The 15,844-nt window shown below is 51.3% G+C and overlaps 7 protein-coding genes across 7 annotated transcripts; 5 read left to right on the top strand and 2 right to left on the bottom strand.

Annotated features, from left to right (window-relative positions):
• Nucleotides 1-821: 821 nt before the first annotated feature.
• On the top strand, nucleotides 822-1,478 carry VDBG_05744 (predicted protein; the record flags this gene model as incomplete). The annotated part of the gene is made up of 1 exon (XM_003004585.1): nucleotides 822-1,478. One exon carries the CDS (start codon nucleotides 822-824, stop codon nucleotides 1,476-1,478), a length of 657 nt encoding a protein of 218 aa, XP_003004631.1.
• A 592-nt stretch (nucleotides 1,479-2,070) lies between these two features.
• Nucleotides 2,071-3,334, top strand: VDBG_05743 (myo-inositol 2-dehydrogenase; the record flags this gene model as incomplete). Its single annotated transcript, XM_003004584.1, has 3 exons — nucleotides 2,071-2,115; nucleotides 2,166-2,993; nucleotides 3,050-3,334. The coding sequence occupies 3 exons, from the start codon at nucleotides 2,071-2,073 to the stop codon at nucleotides 3,332-3,334; spliced, it is 1,158 nt and encodes a 385-aa protein (XP_003004630.1).
• Nucleotides 3,335-7,602: 4,268 nt separating this feature from the next.
• On the top strand, nucleotides 7,603-8,615 carry VDBG_05742 (conserved hypothetical protein; the record flags this gene model as incomplete). Its single annotated transcript, XM_003004583.1, has 2 exons — nucleotides 7,603-7,988; nucleotides 8,046-8,615. The coding sequence occupies 2 exons, from the start codon at nucleotides 7,691-7,693 to the stop codon at nucleotides 8,426-8,428; spliced, it is 681 nt and encodes a 226-aa protein (XP_003004629.1).
• A 175-nt stretch (nucleotides 8,616-8,790) lies between these two features.
• VDBG_05741 (predicted protein) lies at nucleotides 8,791-9,117 on the bottom strand (the record flags this gene model as incomplete). The annotated part of the gene is made up of 1 exon (XM_003004582.1): nucleotides 8,791-9,117. The coding sequence occupies one exon, from the start codon at nucleotides 9,115-9,117 to the stop codon at nucleotides 8,791-8,793; it is 327 nt and encodes a 108-aa protein (XP_003004628.1).
• A 1,486-nt stretch (nucleotides 9,118-10,603) lies between these two features.
• On the top strand, nucleotides 10,604-11,284 carry VDBG_05740 (conserved hypothetical protein; the record flags this gene model as incomplete). The annotated part of the gene is made up of 1 exon (XM_003004581.1): nucleotides 10,604-11,284. The coding sequence occupies one exon, from the start codon at nucleotides 10,604-10,606 to the stop codon at nucleotides 11,282-11,284; it is 681 nt and encodes a 226-aa protein (XP_003004627.1).
• A 507-nt stretch (nucleotides 11,285-11,791) lies between these two features.
• Nucleotides 11,792-13,559, bottom strand: VDBG_05739 (secreted peptidase; the record flags this gene model as incomplete). The annotated part of the gene is made up of 6 exons (XM_003004580.1): nucleotides 11,792-12,495; nucleotides 12,547-12,888; nucleotides 12,945-12,972; nucleotides 13,034-13,108; nucleotides 13,180-13,359; nucleotides 13,413-13,559. 6 exons carry the CDS (start codon nucleotides 13,557-13,559, stop codon nucleotides 11,792-11,794), a joined length of 1,476 nt encoding a protein of 491 aa, XP_003004626.1.
• Nucleotides 13,560-15,305: 1,746 nt separating this feature from the next.
• Nucleotides 15,306-15,707, top strand: VDBG_05738 (glutathione S-transferase; the record flags this gene model as incomplete). The annotated part of the gene is made up of 1 exon (XM_003004579.1): nucleotides 15,306-15,707. The coding sequence occupies one exon, from the start codon at nucleotides 15,306-15,308 to the stop codon at nucleotides 15,705-15,707; it is 402 nt and encodes a 133-aa protein (XP_003004625.1).
• Between the last annotated feature and the right edge of the window lie 137 nt (nucleotides 15,708-15,844).

The following is a 15,844-nucleotide window of genomic DNA, read 5'->3' as shown; positions in this document are numbered from 1 at the left end:
TTGACAGTCTGCTACTACCCTCGGGTCATCGAGCTCGAAGCCATGTCGAGCATTCTCGTCTCAAGTAGCAAGCCTTTTTCTGGAGATCTCCAAGTGACTAGCATTTGGCCAGAGATTATGAGACCAGAGAAGCAGCAGAGATGGGTCGGGCTCGATCTAGGCGCACGCATGTTGCCAAGTCAGTAATCTAGCCAAGACCTCAAGTCCTACGTTTCTTGCCTTTTTCTTCTTCTTTTTTTTGAATTCACACGTGAAGCAATCTTTCAAGAATCTTGAATGAGCCGATCCGGCTGACAAACCTTTTCGCGAGTAAGCGATGAAGACATGATCAGCCTTTGGGACATAATCATTAAGCCATCAGTAACAGAAGCATCATGATTCCTTTTGCCGAGGTAAACTGCTACCATCGCTCAATCAATCACAACCCAACGTCGCATCCCCGATGGAGGCAGACCGGCTCTTGAGCTGCCGGGCTGTCAAGCTGACGGATGATTAATGGCCGGCCTATTAATCTGCCGAAACTTTCGGCTGAGCCGGAGTGTTTATGGCCAAAGAGGATTCATTGACGCGACCTTCCAGCATAATTAACCTTCAGCGCATGCGGGCCTGCCTCCACAATGCGTCCTGTGAAAGACCATACCTCTGATTTACATTATGGATGTCATATGAGCAGAGGTGATCAATCTAAACCAGTTTGTTTGCATGGCCGCCACCCAACTGCGCATTGGATACAAAAACAGACCGAACCCTACTCTTCCTTGCTTCGCTCTGTTCATGCTCCATACGCAAACCGCTGCTATATCGCTCAACTGTTCAACAGCATGGACTACTTCAAATCATTACCATGGTTCGACGCTCTGACTAAGGAGCCAGGCTTTGAGACGTTTACCCCAGTCAGCCGCTCCAACGAAGATTACGACGACGATAAGGTTCCGAAAAACCAACTTCTGCGCCGGACCCTCAACAATAGGGACGCGATACCGCACTGCGTCGGCTTCTACATGAAGCACACTCCACCGCATGTCGAAGGACATAAAATAAGCGCTTCGAACTCAGTTGTGACCGAAAAGTCGCCCAAGAAGAGATTCTTGGTACCATCATGTTCCGTTGCATACGATCTGCGTCCGGGAGTCAATGGTTTAAACGGTACCGTTCAAGGTGGCTTTGCAGCAGCCCTGATGGACGATACAATGATCGACGTGATCATACTCAATGACGAGGCGCAGCAACGCTATGGAATCGAAGGAGAGCTACCTGCGGACGTCGTGGACCTTCGTAGACAACACGCCGCCACTGCGTACATCAACGTACAATTTCGGAAGCCAATTTTCACCCCGCAGGTTGTCGTTGTCACAGCTTCTCCAGTCAGCCTGAAGGGGCGCAAATTGATTCTCAGCGCCGAGATTAAGGATGAAAAAGGCGACATCTGTGTCACATGTGAATCATTGCTTATCGGACTTCTCAAGGAGAAGATTTGAGGCACGCTAAAGACGAAAGTAACGACGGCGAAGAACAACTCAGGTTCTAAGGTGTGCTGTAGCTTGTTTGGAAGTGCAGTAAATGCTGCTATGACAGAATCGGTCGAGACACTCAAGCGTTTTATATCAGAGAATGAATTGAACACGGAATACGTCAAAACTCAACATGGAAGCAATAAGGGGCCGATCGTGAACATTTTGCGACGTGGACTTTTTCTTGTTGGACATGACGCTGGTCGGTGCCTCATAAAGGGAGGGTGGTCTGCAGGCTGTCGAATCACGATGTCAGTCGCATGTGGGTAGGCTACCCCTCATTCGTGTGCATCTCAGTGTTGAGCGGCCATGGGTAAGGTAGCCGACTTCCTTCCCTTGCTCATTTCACTGAATGGACCCTTACCTTTCATCCCTCGGAATACTTATCACGCACGTCAGGATCTGCACCAACATCGGATCAGCACCAACATCGCGATAATCCAAATTGACTAGCTAAGGCGACGACCCCTATCAAACCAATACAGAACTGCTTGCAATCAGCGCAGCACTGCAAGCTACTTCCGTTGACTGAGATATTTATCAGTCCTCAGTCTCCATCATGCCATTTACTAAGAAGCTAGGTGTTGGAATCCTTGGCGCAGGAGTATATCCTCTTCTCACCACATCACTCCATACGCCGCTGATTGTGAACAGGAGGTGTTCCAAATCTGCCATGGGCCCTGCCTGCTCTTGATGCCGCATCTCTTTACCCTCCAGTCCATTTTCGACATCTCGCCCACGAACACCAAGCACTGCGCAGAGAAGTTTAACGTACCGCACCAGGCTACGTCTCCAGAGGAAGTGCTCAGAAATCCCAATGTGGATCTCATTATGATCCTGACATCTGACGACAGCCATGCACCGCTCGCCGTGGCAGCCATCAAAGCGGGCAAGTTCGTCATGATCGAGAAGCCCATGACGCTGTCGATCCCTTCAGCACAGTCCATTATTGATGCTGAGGAGCAAGCTGGTGGCTCTCGCGTCTTCATTGGCTACATGCGCCGGTACGCGCCTTCGTTTCTTCAAGCCTTTAAGCGAGAAGTTGCCTCTATTCCGAAGCTTCTATACGGCAGGGTCCGCGATTTTTCTGGGCCGAATGCGAATTTCACTAGCCAGAGCGGTACGTTCGCAATCAAGCCGAACGACTTTCCTCCTGGCAGCAACGCCGAGAGAGATGAGCGATTCGAGGCCCTCTACGCAGAAGCATTTCCCGGGCAGGCCATCACTGATGCCCACCGAAAATACTGTCGCTTCCTAGGTGGTCTCGGGTCGCACGATTTCTCTCTCATGCGCGAAACCCTCGGCATGCCTGAAAGGGTGATCGGAGTCTCCGTCAACCATCCATTTTATAGCTCTATCATGTCGTTTCGAAACAAGGACGGATCTCCTTATTCGGTCACGTATGAGAGCGGTATCGACGAAGTCCCCGTTTTCGATGCGCATTTGGCGCTGTATGGGGAAACGAAACGTGTAATAATCAAGGTTAGAATCTGCCCACAATAGGGTGATGCTTCGTGAGAAAGCTGACACGACAGCAGTATGACAGCCCTTACGTTAAAGGTCTGCCCATCACTGTCGAGGTAGATGAGGTCAACGAGCATGGCGAGGTCCAGCACAGACAAGTCTTGTCGTCTTACGAAGACACATACACCGCCGAGCTTCAGGAGATTCACGACTGCTTTGTCAAGGGCAAAATTATCAAGACAACTCCCAAAGATGCTCTGGAAGATATTACACTGTACGACATGATGTACAAGGTGTGGGCTGCTGGGAAGAACGAACAAGCCTGGGAACGAACTCACAATGTTCTGGTGGGACAGTAAAGCTTTGAGCGAACATAACGCGATTCCGAATGATACAGAAAACCATATGGTAAATAGCAAGGGGCTCAGTCAACGCCTGAACAGTTAATACTTTGTCTCGGCTTGCAATCAGCGCTGAGGGAACTTGTTGCTGCGTAGCAGCATTTCCCATCACATACGACCATACCTACTGGAGAACTCGGGATCCCGTCCGCTCTCCCATAGATAAGCCAGTAAGGGTCGGACTAGTAGTTGGGTGGGTGACCACCAGCGAATCCCTGATGTTGTATGTTTTTGCTCTTCTTTTGCTTTGTCCTGGCTGTTGAAAATTGTTCCTGGTTGTGGGGTTCTGAAGCCGGAAATAGCGCGGTGGATTCTGTTGGTGGCACTCACTCGTACAATAGCACTCACCTGGTGCCGGGTGGCCTTTGAGCCCAGTGCCTGCCATAGTTTCGTTCTAGGCGCATGTTGAATCACTGCAGAAAACACAAACCTTTCCCGTACTTGACACTTTCTAAGAGATTGTATTCTGCCTCAATGTTCCTAGCGTGACCGTCCCGGTATTTACTTTAAAAGTTGGGTGTTTTCTACTTTAGATACCGGAGAACGCATTCTCCCAATCCATGTTAGCACCTGCCCACCTTCTGTCACTGCGTTGTCTTCGCGCACAGCCTGGGTGCCATGTAAAGCCTTAAGAACAGACTATAACACTAGCACTGTATTTGTACTAAACTTTTACATCTTTTTGTCTCTCCGTTTTCCGATACTATCAAAGAGAGCGTTTGCGGATTGCTGGTAGTTCCGCAGATGGCGAAGAGGGTCGTGATAATCGCAGGCAGGAAGTAGTCTCGAAACGACCACCCAAAGCATCAGAAAAAGGCCCAGCCGAGTGGAAGGAGGATGAACCGCTAGACTTTGCCTCAAAAGTATACCGTTTCCCTTTACCAAGTCCGCTTGCCCATTCCATGTACACGAACCTTCAGCCCACCCTAAGCCCTGACTGGATAACAAGCAGCAGCAATATGGGGACGCCGGACATGCGTGGAGCTTTCAAGCTTGCCAGAAGCATGAAGAATTTCCTTGCTGGTAGTCAAGGCCATGGATGGCAAAAATACTATCTCGGACTCTATAGGGGGGCCTCAAGCCGTTAGCCGGTCTGCCCGAAGACATCACATCTGGAGAAAACGGAGGTCGTCAGGGTAGCACCAGGGAAGCACGTCAACTGCAAAGAAATGCTGCCGTCGACGTCACGCAAGAGTGGGTAGTTCTTGGAACTATGATCTCTCTGGTTTCGGATGTGCTTCAGCGTTCTATTCATGGCTGGACGCGATGATGGATCTGCATATTTCAAGACTGATACCTTCTCTTAAACTCGAGGCCCGGAACTACCTTGAGATTATGGTCGTCCAATCTATTCTCGGACAGTTGCAAATATCGCAGTTCATTACAGCTTAAGAGAATTTATTTCAGTGCTACCACCCCGTCGAGCCTGCACGGAAGGTCTGGTGGCGTTAATTAAGCATTTGTGGTATTTTGAGGATTGCCAAATCAGAATCAATTGACTCACGTCAACTCTCACGCTCCTCCTTTTTCTCCATCCTCACAGTCGCGATCTTCACAAGTCGGGTCGCGGGGTTGATCGTTAAGGTTTCCATGGAAAACGAACGATCATTACCCTCAAAGCTGCTAAAAGCGGTGTCAAGCTCACAAGGTACGTTCCCCAGTACGAGCGGAAAGTCCACGCAACCCAGGCCGCAGTGCATGCAGGCGCGAAACATCTGCTGCGGAAAGTCTCAGGTGTTCAGCAACATTGCATCGCGGCCCGACACACGCAGAGCACAGTCGGTCGAGCTCACGGGCAGGCGACCTGGCAGCGACAGCAACACGATGAGTGGTTAGGATGAAAGTGAAACGTCATCATGATTAAAGCACCTGGAAGCCTCAGCAGCGAATAAGCTTATTACCAGTTTCGGTTTCTTTCTCGGCCCCCCGCAGGTGTTATTGGTGATGGCATATATCACAGGCTGAATCGACCTTGCCTTTCCTAGCCCACTGCGATCACCGGCATGACGACGACCCGAGGCGGTGCTTGATAGGACGGAAATGCCGACGGCATCCAGAAGCGGAAGCCAAGCATCCCCGCCGGGAATTGATCATTATAGTTATGGGGTCTAGTTGAGGGGATGGGGTGACCTAGGCGATGCAGTAGGATATTTTTGGAGAGAGGTGTCGCAGATTGAGAGGGGCGCGAGTCGAGACGTAGTGGGGATCGGACACCAATTCGAGGCTCTTTCAAGAGCCAAGGAGGGCGATGCTGAACTCCCCTCGCTGCTGCCGTACGTGAACTTCGCAATTGATTTTACAGTGGAGCTTGGTGATATTTTGGGGAAAAGAGGGAGGGGGATTTCGAGGCTGGGGAGAACGGCCTAACAAGGAGTTAGTTGGAAAACGATGGGCTGATGAGGTAGACTAAGGAAAGCGATGATCACAAGAGCCCGGCGGGACACTGTTGAGACTGATCGCCAGGTCTTGTCACTCATCGGCAGTCTGACGCGCAATGCGAACGTAATGGGTTTAGAGCGTCGCGTTGATCCATTCGAGCCACGAGTAAAGCCATCCCTGGGTGGAGTGAAGGTTGTGTAACACGTCGTCAACTGCTGTGGCTGTCGCCTTGGCATCCCCATTCTCCATGTTCATCCTGTCAAGTCCTAGGCGGTGTCAAAATCAAGTCCTAGACGCCACGAGGCGCAAGATGAATTGCGATGGTTCGTAGAGAAAAAGGGTTGAGGGTTAAGATGAAGTGCCGTGTCCAAGAATAGAATGAGGGTTAATCAAGTGGTGATCTCCCGCAGGGCTTGCAGCATTCGGTGGGACTTGATGACTTGGCTAGATGATGAGGCTTCGCAATCCCGCGGACATGCACAGGGCTGTGTAGCCAAGAGTGAGGGAAACCCCCGCGACAGCTCCTTGGAGCTTGAAAACGTGCAGGAAAGAGTACGACAGGCTTTGAACCTGAAACTTGAAACATTTACCCAATAGCATGCCAGTTAGGCAGTGAGCAATCAGACTCGCAGTTGGTGAGATGTGTTGGCTACCTTTCTTCCGGCGGCGGCCTTTCTGGCCGGTCGATCAGACAGGCCGCCTGTCAAGCGCAATGGCAGGGCTTCAGACAAGTGTGCTAAATTTGCCAACAAGAAAACAGCAGCACTTTCGCTGCCATGCTAAGAGCACTCTCGCTGTTATGCTAAGAATGCGGGACCCAAGGCTTCTTCCTGGTCATAGCCGTAGTCATGACATGCTTTGAGAATCTCGCCTGAGTCTTACGCTGCTACCAACGCGCATCGTCAGTATGATACTCACCAATGATGATTTCGCTGCCAAGGAAATGCCGGCACATCTCTTCGTGGATTTAAGGTCTTGGCGGGGGTCTTTCAGTGCCCAGATTTCGTCCCCAGCCTCAATCGTCACAGTTGCCACCAAGAGCCTGAGAGCCTACCAAGAGAGCCCCTAAGAACGGTCAAGCTCGTCGAGGATGTTGGAGAAATAAGCTACGAGGATCTCCACCTCCAGACGCTGTAGCGGGTCTCAAAGGGCAAAATGAACGAATTACCAGTGATGCCCCAGAGGCGAAGCTCCAGCACAAGAACACTAACAGACTGCATGATTAGATGCCAAGCCAGGCTTTGCCAGCACCCGGGGACATTCCCTGTTTGTTCCGTCCTCTACCACTGGTGCTTTTCTTCTCCTGGCCCCTTTGGAGCCTGACTCTTCTCCCCTTACTTTGGAGACCAGGCCCCTCCCTGCGGAAACGGGCAGCGAGCCAGTCCGCTGGGGAGTAGCGTGAGTCGCGTGTGTGAGGCGGAGCTGTCTGTGTGGCTTGGCCCCAGGTTAATGTGACCTGATGCTTTGATTACTTGGTTCACCTTGTGAGTACGCACGATGGGGCCAAGCCATTGCCGGGCATTGGTGCCATCCGCCCCCTTGTTGGTCTTGGACGCTTAGGACCCGCTCACGACTCAGGGCTTCGACCTTGACGTCTACACTGGAGATGAGGGTGAGGTACTTGCTGAGACAAACCCCATCAGTGCCCGTTTGGCGTACAACCATGTCTCTGTAGGTCGCCAGCGCAGAGCTTCTTAGCTTGGGCGCATTACATCACAGGTGTTGGAGACGATCTCTAGCAAGGGGCCTTCTTTTTCCCCGGACCATGATCGAGTAGCATTGCTTGTTCCATACATTTACATAAATACACCGGAATCCTATCGCAACATTACTCCTTCTCTCGCATCATCATACTATCAAACCACCCAGTCTAGACACTTCAATAGCCACTACAGCGATCCACCAACAACTCACCAACTCAACACTACCGCCATCATGTACTTCAACCGCTTCGCCCTCGCCGCCGCCTCCATGGCCACTGTCGCGCTCGTCAACGCAGACCTCGAGCTCGACCGCGATGACTACCCTGCTCAGTGCCAGAACGTTTGCGATCCCGTCGCTCGTCTCGGTCAGCTGTGCAACTTTGACGACAATGACCGCCTTGATGACCGTACCGAGGACCAGCTTGAGGCCCAGTGCTTCTGCACCAACAACAGCTTCAACGTTGCCCAAGTAGCTGCTCAGTGCGCCGCCTGCATGCACAACGCCAACCGTGATACTGATGACAACGAGGGTGAGTCGATCCTAGCTGCAAAGTCAATCCACTTGAATGCCATACTAAACCAAAAAGACATCAACGACATCATGTTCACTTGTGGCTTCTCGTCCACCTCTTATGACGCCAACGCTATCTCTACTGCTACTGGCATCAGCGTCCAGGCCACTGCCCTAACCGCCAGCAGCCAGCTGACCACGAGCCTTACCGGTGCCACCCCCACCAACACCAACTCGCAGTCCACCCCTACCGGCTCCTCAAACAACAACAACGGCAATGGAAACAATGACGACAACTCGAACAACAATAACAACAACGGTAACTCCAACTCCGACTCTCAGTCTACCAACGAGCCCAGCGCCGCCAATGCCATCGCCCCCGGGTTCGGCACCTCCGCCCTCGGCATCTCGGCCTACGTCGCCGCCGCCGCCGTCGCCGGTGCCATGCTCCTCCAGTAATCAAGCCACCACGTCGTCTTCCCATGTCTCTGTCTCGCTGTCGTATCACGTCTGACCAACATTGTCCCTGGGGCTGGCGCTATCACATTTACCCTGTCATCCCATTCTCTGCTTAGCGTTCTCATGATACATGACTTCTTCTGAAGGGGTAGAAAGTGAGATACCAATGAATTGATCACATAATCATATGCCTGCATAAAGAGTAACCCTACACCGCCTATGCTTTAAAGAAATGTTGTCGCTCGTCATCGCTCGTCATAAATGAAAAGAACACTGCCCAAAATCCAACTCAACTAACCAGGAAAACAAAAACGCCCGATTTGGTTTCATCACTGTGTTCCTCGCACACATTGCACAATCACTCAAAGCATGCCCCTGGCGCTAAGTTCTTCGACCGCCTTCCACAGGAGAAACGCATTTCGCGAGTCGCTGCTCCAGCCCAAGTATAGCAGTCTCTCGAGGACTTGATCAGAAATGCTAGCAAGAAGCAAGGCGAATGCCCTCTGCTCCGCTGCCTGCAGGGCGAGCGCATCAAGGTGCTGAGCGGACGAGTCGTAGTAAGAGCCATTGCTCTGCAAGCGGTCGATGAGGCCTTGTGACGCGAGGACCTGGTGCATTCTTGCCTTCCAGACGCGGTAGTTCTGGGTACCGCGGAGCTGGGGGAGAGGGTCGTACGCAATTGTGGCCATGTTGAATGATGTTTGGGTTGTTGATGGGCTGTGAATAATCGTAGCTTGGGTAATAACTTGACAGGCTGCGGACTTTTTGTTTATAGATGCTGGTCTGATGAGTGACCATCAAGATGTTTTTGAGGGTTGCCTTCTCCCGATATTTAATACTGATACGAGCTCATCGCCCAACGCCCCCATTTTCGTCCGCCGGAGGGCGCCGCGAAACGCTCACATCGTCGTCGGGAGATGTGAAGCGCTCGAAACGTCTGAGAGGCCCTGAAATTAGCACCCCGCGGCTCGCGGGCGGTGGTTCCAGGCCCACAGAGGGCGATCGGACGGTCTGTGGCAGCTGGTCCGCTCGCTGACTTCGGGTGCTGTCGGCGGACGGGTCGCAAGCTGGATTGCGCCGAGGGATCTGCAAATGTCAGACTTGGCGGGAAACTCTGAGAGCTCAACCTCTGGCGTGTGTCTTCTTTGGATGTCTGGGGTAGGTCCAGTCGGTGGAATTAAGGGTCTGAGGACTCTGGTCTATGGGCTAAGCTGCGGAGACTTCCGCGTCGCGAAATAAGCAGCAAGGTGGAAGATATTTTGGTGCCAGCTAAATCAGGAAACATCATGGACAGTGTTGCATGGCTGGACCCAAAGACCCTGGGTGGCTGCATTATGTGCCATCCATCTTTTTCAAGGACCACGTCAGTCTGTATGAAGACCAAGCTGCAGTCATGTAAAATCTGCCACTACAGCGTCCGTGACTAGGGCAACGCAATCTGGGTTTGATGATTATGGTATGACCAGCCAGTCCACAGCTAGGTCTCGTTGCGGTCGACGAGACGATTGTGGAGTCCGACAATGCCGCCTGAATTCCGAAGCTTCCTGATGAGGTTTGGAAACACAAAGTGCCCGAGTAGATGGTGTTGACAGAAAAGATCAGATCGAGGTCCAATCCACCGTGAAGAGGAGATGGCAAAAGGTGAGTTGGCCATGGGGCACTTATGTTGCACGTAGCCGCTTGAGGGCGGCCGTTCGTCATGTGCACTTGCTTGCCAGACTGACAGCACTTCTTTTTGCTTTGACATTTTCTTCCACCGTCATGGAAACGTAAACCCACGGACGGCAATCACAGGTCTTCTGTCTGCGCCAGTCGAGCGCCGCCCTGGCTCGGGCAGCAACATGCAACATGCACTCTCATCGGATCATAGTGGGATCAAAACACCCACTAAAGAGGCCGTGCCATCCCCCCCAAGACCATAACTGCTTCATATCTCAAGACCGGCGATCAGACGAAACGCCGCAACTCAATTCGACCAGTGACAACGCTGTCCTACGACTTGTTTCAAAACGTATCTTGTCTCGAGATGATGTATACCACTCCTGAAGGAGATCTCAAAGCTCAGCCAGCATTTCCGCGATAAAGGATTTGCAATGCCCCAACAGTTGAGTCGAGCCATCTCAAAAAATTTCACACCCTCAAGCCCTACCAAATTTCGTCGAAGCACTGATCGCCATGTTCTCCAAGAATGAAAGCCGGCCATTCCTCAGCGATGATCCGTCAGCAGACGAAGCAAACGCGCGCTTTCATCAGCCGCACCAAACCCGCTCCAAAATCATCTCACACTCTATTGTCTGCTTCGTCACATCCCTCTTCTGGATCTTGGTCATTCTTCTTACGCTCACCGACTCAGACGCACACTACACCTCCATTGACGATAAGTCACCCATAGAGCAAGGCCACGTCCATCGCCACAACATCACGTCCAATGCCAGACTCATAAGCTGCGGAAACTCAACGCAAGAGGCCAGAGAGGCAGGCTGCAAGTACGATATCCTGCTGAATAACTGGGTGCCTGAGCAGTGCCTTGACCAAGAGTTCATTGACGAGTACCGCGATGACCAGAGCTGGGCCGGGTTCTCCGACAAGGAAATGACGAAGCCGATCTCCGTCGATGACATGGGCGAGGTGGACTTTTACTATACTTCTCGGCGAGACCACGTAAACCACTGCGCCATGATGTGGAAGAAGCAGTTCTACGTACTATTTGATGAAAGCAAGGCGTTCGACACGGTGGTTGCGAGCCCAGGACACACTGACCACTGTGCCCAATTCCTGATGGATGCGCCTGAGGATGACTGGAAAGGACCCACGAGGACAGAGATGGGCTTTGCTGGATGTTGGATTCGGGAGTAGTCAACACCTAGTTATTGATATGATGAAATATGAGTCTTCGCCACTCCCCGACTATAAAGTGCCCGCTCAGAGCAGAAATGGCCTATTCCGTAGCCATTGGCCCTGGAACGTCTTCAACTTGTCAACCTGCGTCGACCTTCGTTCGACCTCGCCTTCTTCTTGATCACCATCACTTTCCTGGCCCAAGAACCAGAAAATCTCCATAAACTCGGGGCAAGTAGTGTTGGCCTTCGGCATTGTACCGTCTTGCATGTACCTCCGGGCATGTTCGTTCATGCAAATGCTTTGCGGAATGAACACATGCTACCCCATCATCAGTCTCATAATTCGACTATGGCTAGCAACAGTATGCGCAAGACTTACACCGCGACCTTCCAAAATGACCAACTCAGAACCCGGGAAGAGTGCTGAGTTCGCTTGAGCCGATCTTAGTGGCGTGATGTTATCTAGACGTGCATTGAGAAACAATATCGGGAAGCTCGTGTTTGCCCCGTATGGGCCTTCATATCATATGTTAGGCAATGAGAAAATACAGATGTAACACGAAGGTCTTACCCTCAAAGCGTCTGCGGGGTTGAGGCGCTCCAATGCATGACAATTTGATGTCAACCTCGGCTGCACTAGACGGTGGCGGCCAACCGCTTCAGCCAGCAGATCCTTGATATCATCTATGCGGTCAGGTAGCTCGGGCCAGTCACCGCATAAGGTGAACTCATCTGAAGCGTACTGAGGGCCAATCCAATCGTCAGGATTGTTCAAATCACGGAATACCGTATCAGAGAGCGCTGCGCTGTCCACTCTAGCCCACCAAGAAGGCGGATTCGATACGACAGATCTTTCGGGTGTCGGATACCCACCGTCTTCAACTTTCTTCAATAACCTAGCTAGATCTCCAAAGGATATGTATGGCGTGTACAGCGCGCTACGGATCTGCACCAGAAGGGTTGAGTAAGTCGGAGCCTCGGAGACGTACGTGTGCTGGATATTTCCAGCATAAACCAAGGGACCAGGAGCCCGCCCATAAATTGGATTCTGTTTGGAATATTCCAAAATGGACTCGAAGCGCTTCCTGACGGCATCTGCGGTGGGTTCATGGATGGCGCACTCTTCGGTATTTGCGCATTCTTCGAAAAACCAGTCAATCAGGGCATCCGAGTCAGCAAAGCCCCGACCCCAGTTGCCTGCAGAGTGCTCAACAATGTCTACATTCGCTGTTCAATGCAATCAGCAAGCGTTACTTGGTTTTGAGATGATCAACGTACCCTCCAGAATCATGCGTTCAATCTTGTCGGGGTACATCGTTGCAAAGGTGGCTCCCAGGGCGCTACCCCAGCTGGCACCGTAAAAGCGTATAGTGTCCTCACCAAGGGCCGTCAGAATGCTGTTCATATCACGGGCATGATTAGCTGTCGAGATGTGCGCGAGAATACCACTGTCACCGAGGCGATCGGCACAGACACTGTTTTGGATCTTGGCTCGATGCAGTAGCGTGGCGATGAAGCTATCATCGTTGTACTGGTCAGGCATACCTGGCCATCTGGTCTCCCAGACCGCTCGACGCTGACGTGTTGCCCAGCATTGCGTCCTTGGGGTTGATCTCCATGCTGAGTTATGTCAGCCAAGTGAAGTGAGCAATTCTGGCTGGAAGCGATAAACTTACTGGCTCGAATATCCCAACTAACCAGATCCTATAATTTTCAGCTGACTTTCAACTCAAGAGGCTGAAGGGGTGGCCGTGGGCAAACTTACATGGTTGGCCCCCAGCATCTCGGCAATGAAACTTCCGCCCTGTCGGACAAGGTCAACACCTGAACCTCCAGGTCCCTAGTATCTTAATCAGCATTTTGCTTGGACTTCAGAGCATGCTGTGCCAACGGCTCTTCCCATTCACTCACACCAGGGTTCACAAAGAGGGGCCCCTTGTAGTTCTCTTTGTCTTGAGCTGGGAGACGAATGACAGCTAAGGTGACGTATGAGCCGTTGCATACACCATAGTCCATCGGAACAAGTAGTCGTGCGCATTCCATAGGCTCATCATAGCATGGATGCCACTCGAGAGCTTTGCTTGCCGTGAACTATGGGAGATTGGTTAGACAGGACTTGCGGTCGAATCATCCGACAAACGCACGTTCACCCATTCGGGCTCATTGTGTGGCCGCAGAGACAAATCGAGGAATTCATCAGGAATTTGTGCTAGGGTTGTGAAGATACGACACAAGGAATGCAAAAGCAACATAAGGCTCCTACGAGAGCGGAGGTCCAGAAGTGAACTCATGATGTACCAAGTATCGTCAACTAAATTTATACGCCTGATTAGTAAAAGACATAATATTCCATGAAGCAGACGTCCATGCAATCTTATAGTACGCTTCTTGCCGGGCAGGTAACGACCTGTGTGACGCGTATAGACCTTATGACATCGTGATATGATTATTCCACGGGAAAAGCTGCTGTGCAATCAAATTCGAATGCTTGCATTGTGGCTTAGCACTTCTCTTGGCACTTTGAGGGCCTCAATCGCAATAATCATGAGAGGTTACCAAGCGCGAGAACTAGATCAACAGGCAAAGAGCCATTTCTTGCAGCAAGAGGTTCTTGTCAGCGCCAAGGGGTAGGGTTGCTCATGCACGCCTTCCTGATGACTTGAGGCTTGGCAGGTACCAACTCGGGAATAGCCTTTGGGAGTTTATAAGTGTTGCGACTGCAAGCTTGTGATTGCGCGTTCATCTTGCGCGTCCACATAATCGTCTACCTTTGCCTTCAGTTTACTGCGAGTTGATGTCGAATGTGCTGTGCATGGCGGTGGCGGAGCTGCAGATGACCATCCTCCAACACGTGGGATGATCCTGCGGATAAATGCCATTCATCAAAAGTTTCGTAAATCCGGAGAACCGGCCCTCTTCGTCCACGAATGCATTCGACGAATCAGGACCACTCTTTAGCGAGCGTGGCAGTCGAGAGATTGATTGACACGAGAATGAGGCCACCTTCCGTGCCGACGAAGCGATACGCAAGCCCCGAGTGTCGACCTACGGATGACGAGTTTTCATGCCGCCGCCAGAGATTCTGAAATGATGTACGACATGCGACTCGACTGCTTTGAATCATTCGACAGAGCACGACTTGATATCGACAAATTTCCAAAGCAAGTTTTAGAAATTGTTGACTATCACTGATGAGACCCGTTGACGTTGTATAAACTTGGGCTCCGTACCTATATGAACGTAGCCCAGTTTAATCAATGACGATGATTTCATACGTTTCCTTGAGCTCAATTGAATGGATGGCTACTGTATGGCATTTACGAGCGTGTCAAGGCTGCCATTGAACACTTTTGGGGCCGACTGTAACATTGGACTTGTAGTACAATATTGCGAAAGACGTGGCTTTGTGACAACCGGCGTGCATAAGGCGTGTTCTTATAAGCGTGACTGAGTTCATCTGCAGAATGAAAATGCTGCCTCGCGGGTTTCGATAGCATCAAGGCCGCTATCATGTAGTTGCCTTTCTTTCAAAAATTCTCGGATATCGGTCTTGAGATAGGAACCCCATACCTACGGTATGTAGATATCCTTTGGTTCACTGATCTGAGGGAAAGCATTTGCAGCGGGTGATGGAGGTTGATTTGAAATGCAGCTTACCAACCCACGTTTTCAATGGTTGATATCGCTACATGTAGCTTCATCATCGTGGCCGAGCTTTGCCTTTTTCTGTTGGTGATATGATGTCCTCCGTGGAAAGATGGAGATCGGCGATTGAAATCCAATACAATCGCCGAGGTGTTCTGACCTAGCGCCTAATCAAGAGTCAAAAGCCGAGAAACTGATGTTGTGATCGCCCGGATGCGCCGGAGAGACGAAATCACAACTAGCATTTAACGGGGGCCGATTTTGCTTGCCATTCCAGTCATATTAATCAACACCCTTGAGACATTCAAAGCCTTCCAAAGGAAACACGAGTCGACAAACCTTTTCTCATATTCCCTCCTTCGACCTTGCCGTCTCATAAGATATCTGTTACCATGACTCTGATTGTCCACCACCTCCATGTATCCATGTCCGAGAGGATTCCATGGCTTTGCGAAGAGCTCGGAGTGCCCTACGAGCTGAAAGTTTACGACCGCGACAGACTCATGGCTCCTGCTGAGTTTAAAGCACTGCATCATTCGGGCACAGCTCCTGTCATCCAGGACGGCGACCTGACTCTGGCAGAGAGCGGTGCGTGTGTTGAGTACATCAGCCACAAACACGCTCAAGGCAAGCTCTTCGTGCCTTCGTCCTTCCCAGAATACGCCACCTTTCTCTTCTGGTGGCATTGGTCCAACGCTACGCTGCAGTCCGCCCTTGGAGGAGCACTGGGAGCCTATGCAATTGGATTACGCGAGGGTGACCCTCGAGGGGGCATTTGCTTTCGGCCGCTCTAAGAAGGCGCTTTCATCTATGAACGACAGGCTGGCCAGAGCAAATGGCTTGCAGGAGAAGCGTTCACGGTGGCCGACTTGATGTGTGTTTTCCAGGTCTCAACATTCCGCTACTTTTACCCCATCGACCTGGGAGAGTA

This window comes from Verticillium alfalfae, genomic scaffold (genome assembly GCF_000150825.1).
Source record: "Verticillium alfalfae VaMs.102 supercont1.6 genomic scaffold, whole genome shotgun sequence".
Classification (NCBI taxonomy): domain Eukaryota; kingdom Fungi; phylum Ascomycota; class Sordariomycetes; order Glomerellales; family Plectosphaerellaceae; genus Verticillium; species Verticillium alfalfae.
Note: the sequence above shows the minus strand (reverse complement) of the source record. Positions and strands in the feature narration are given on the sequence as shown.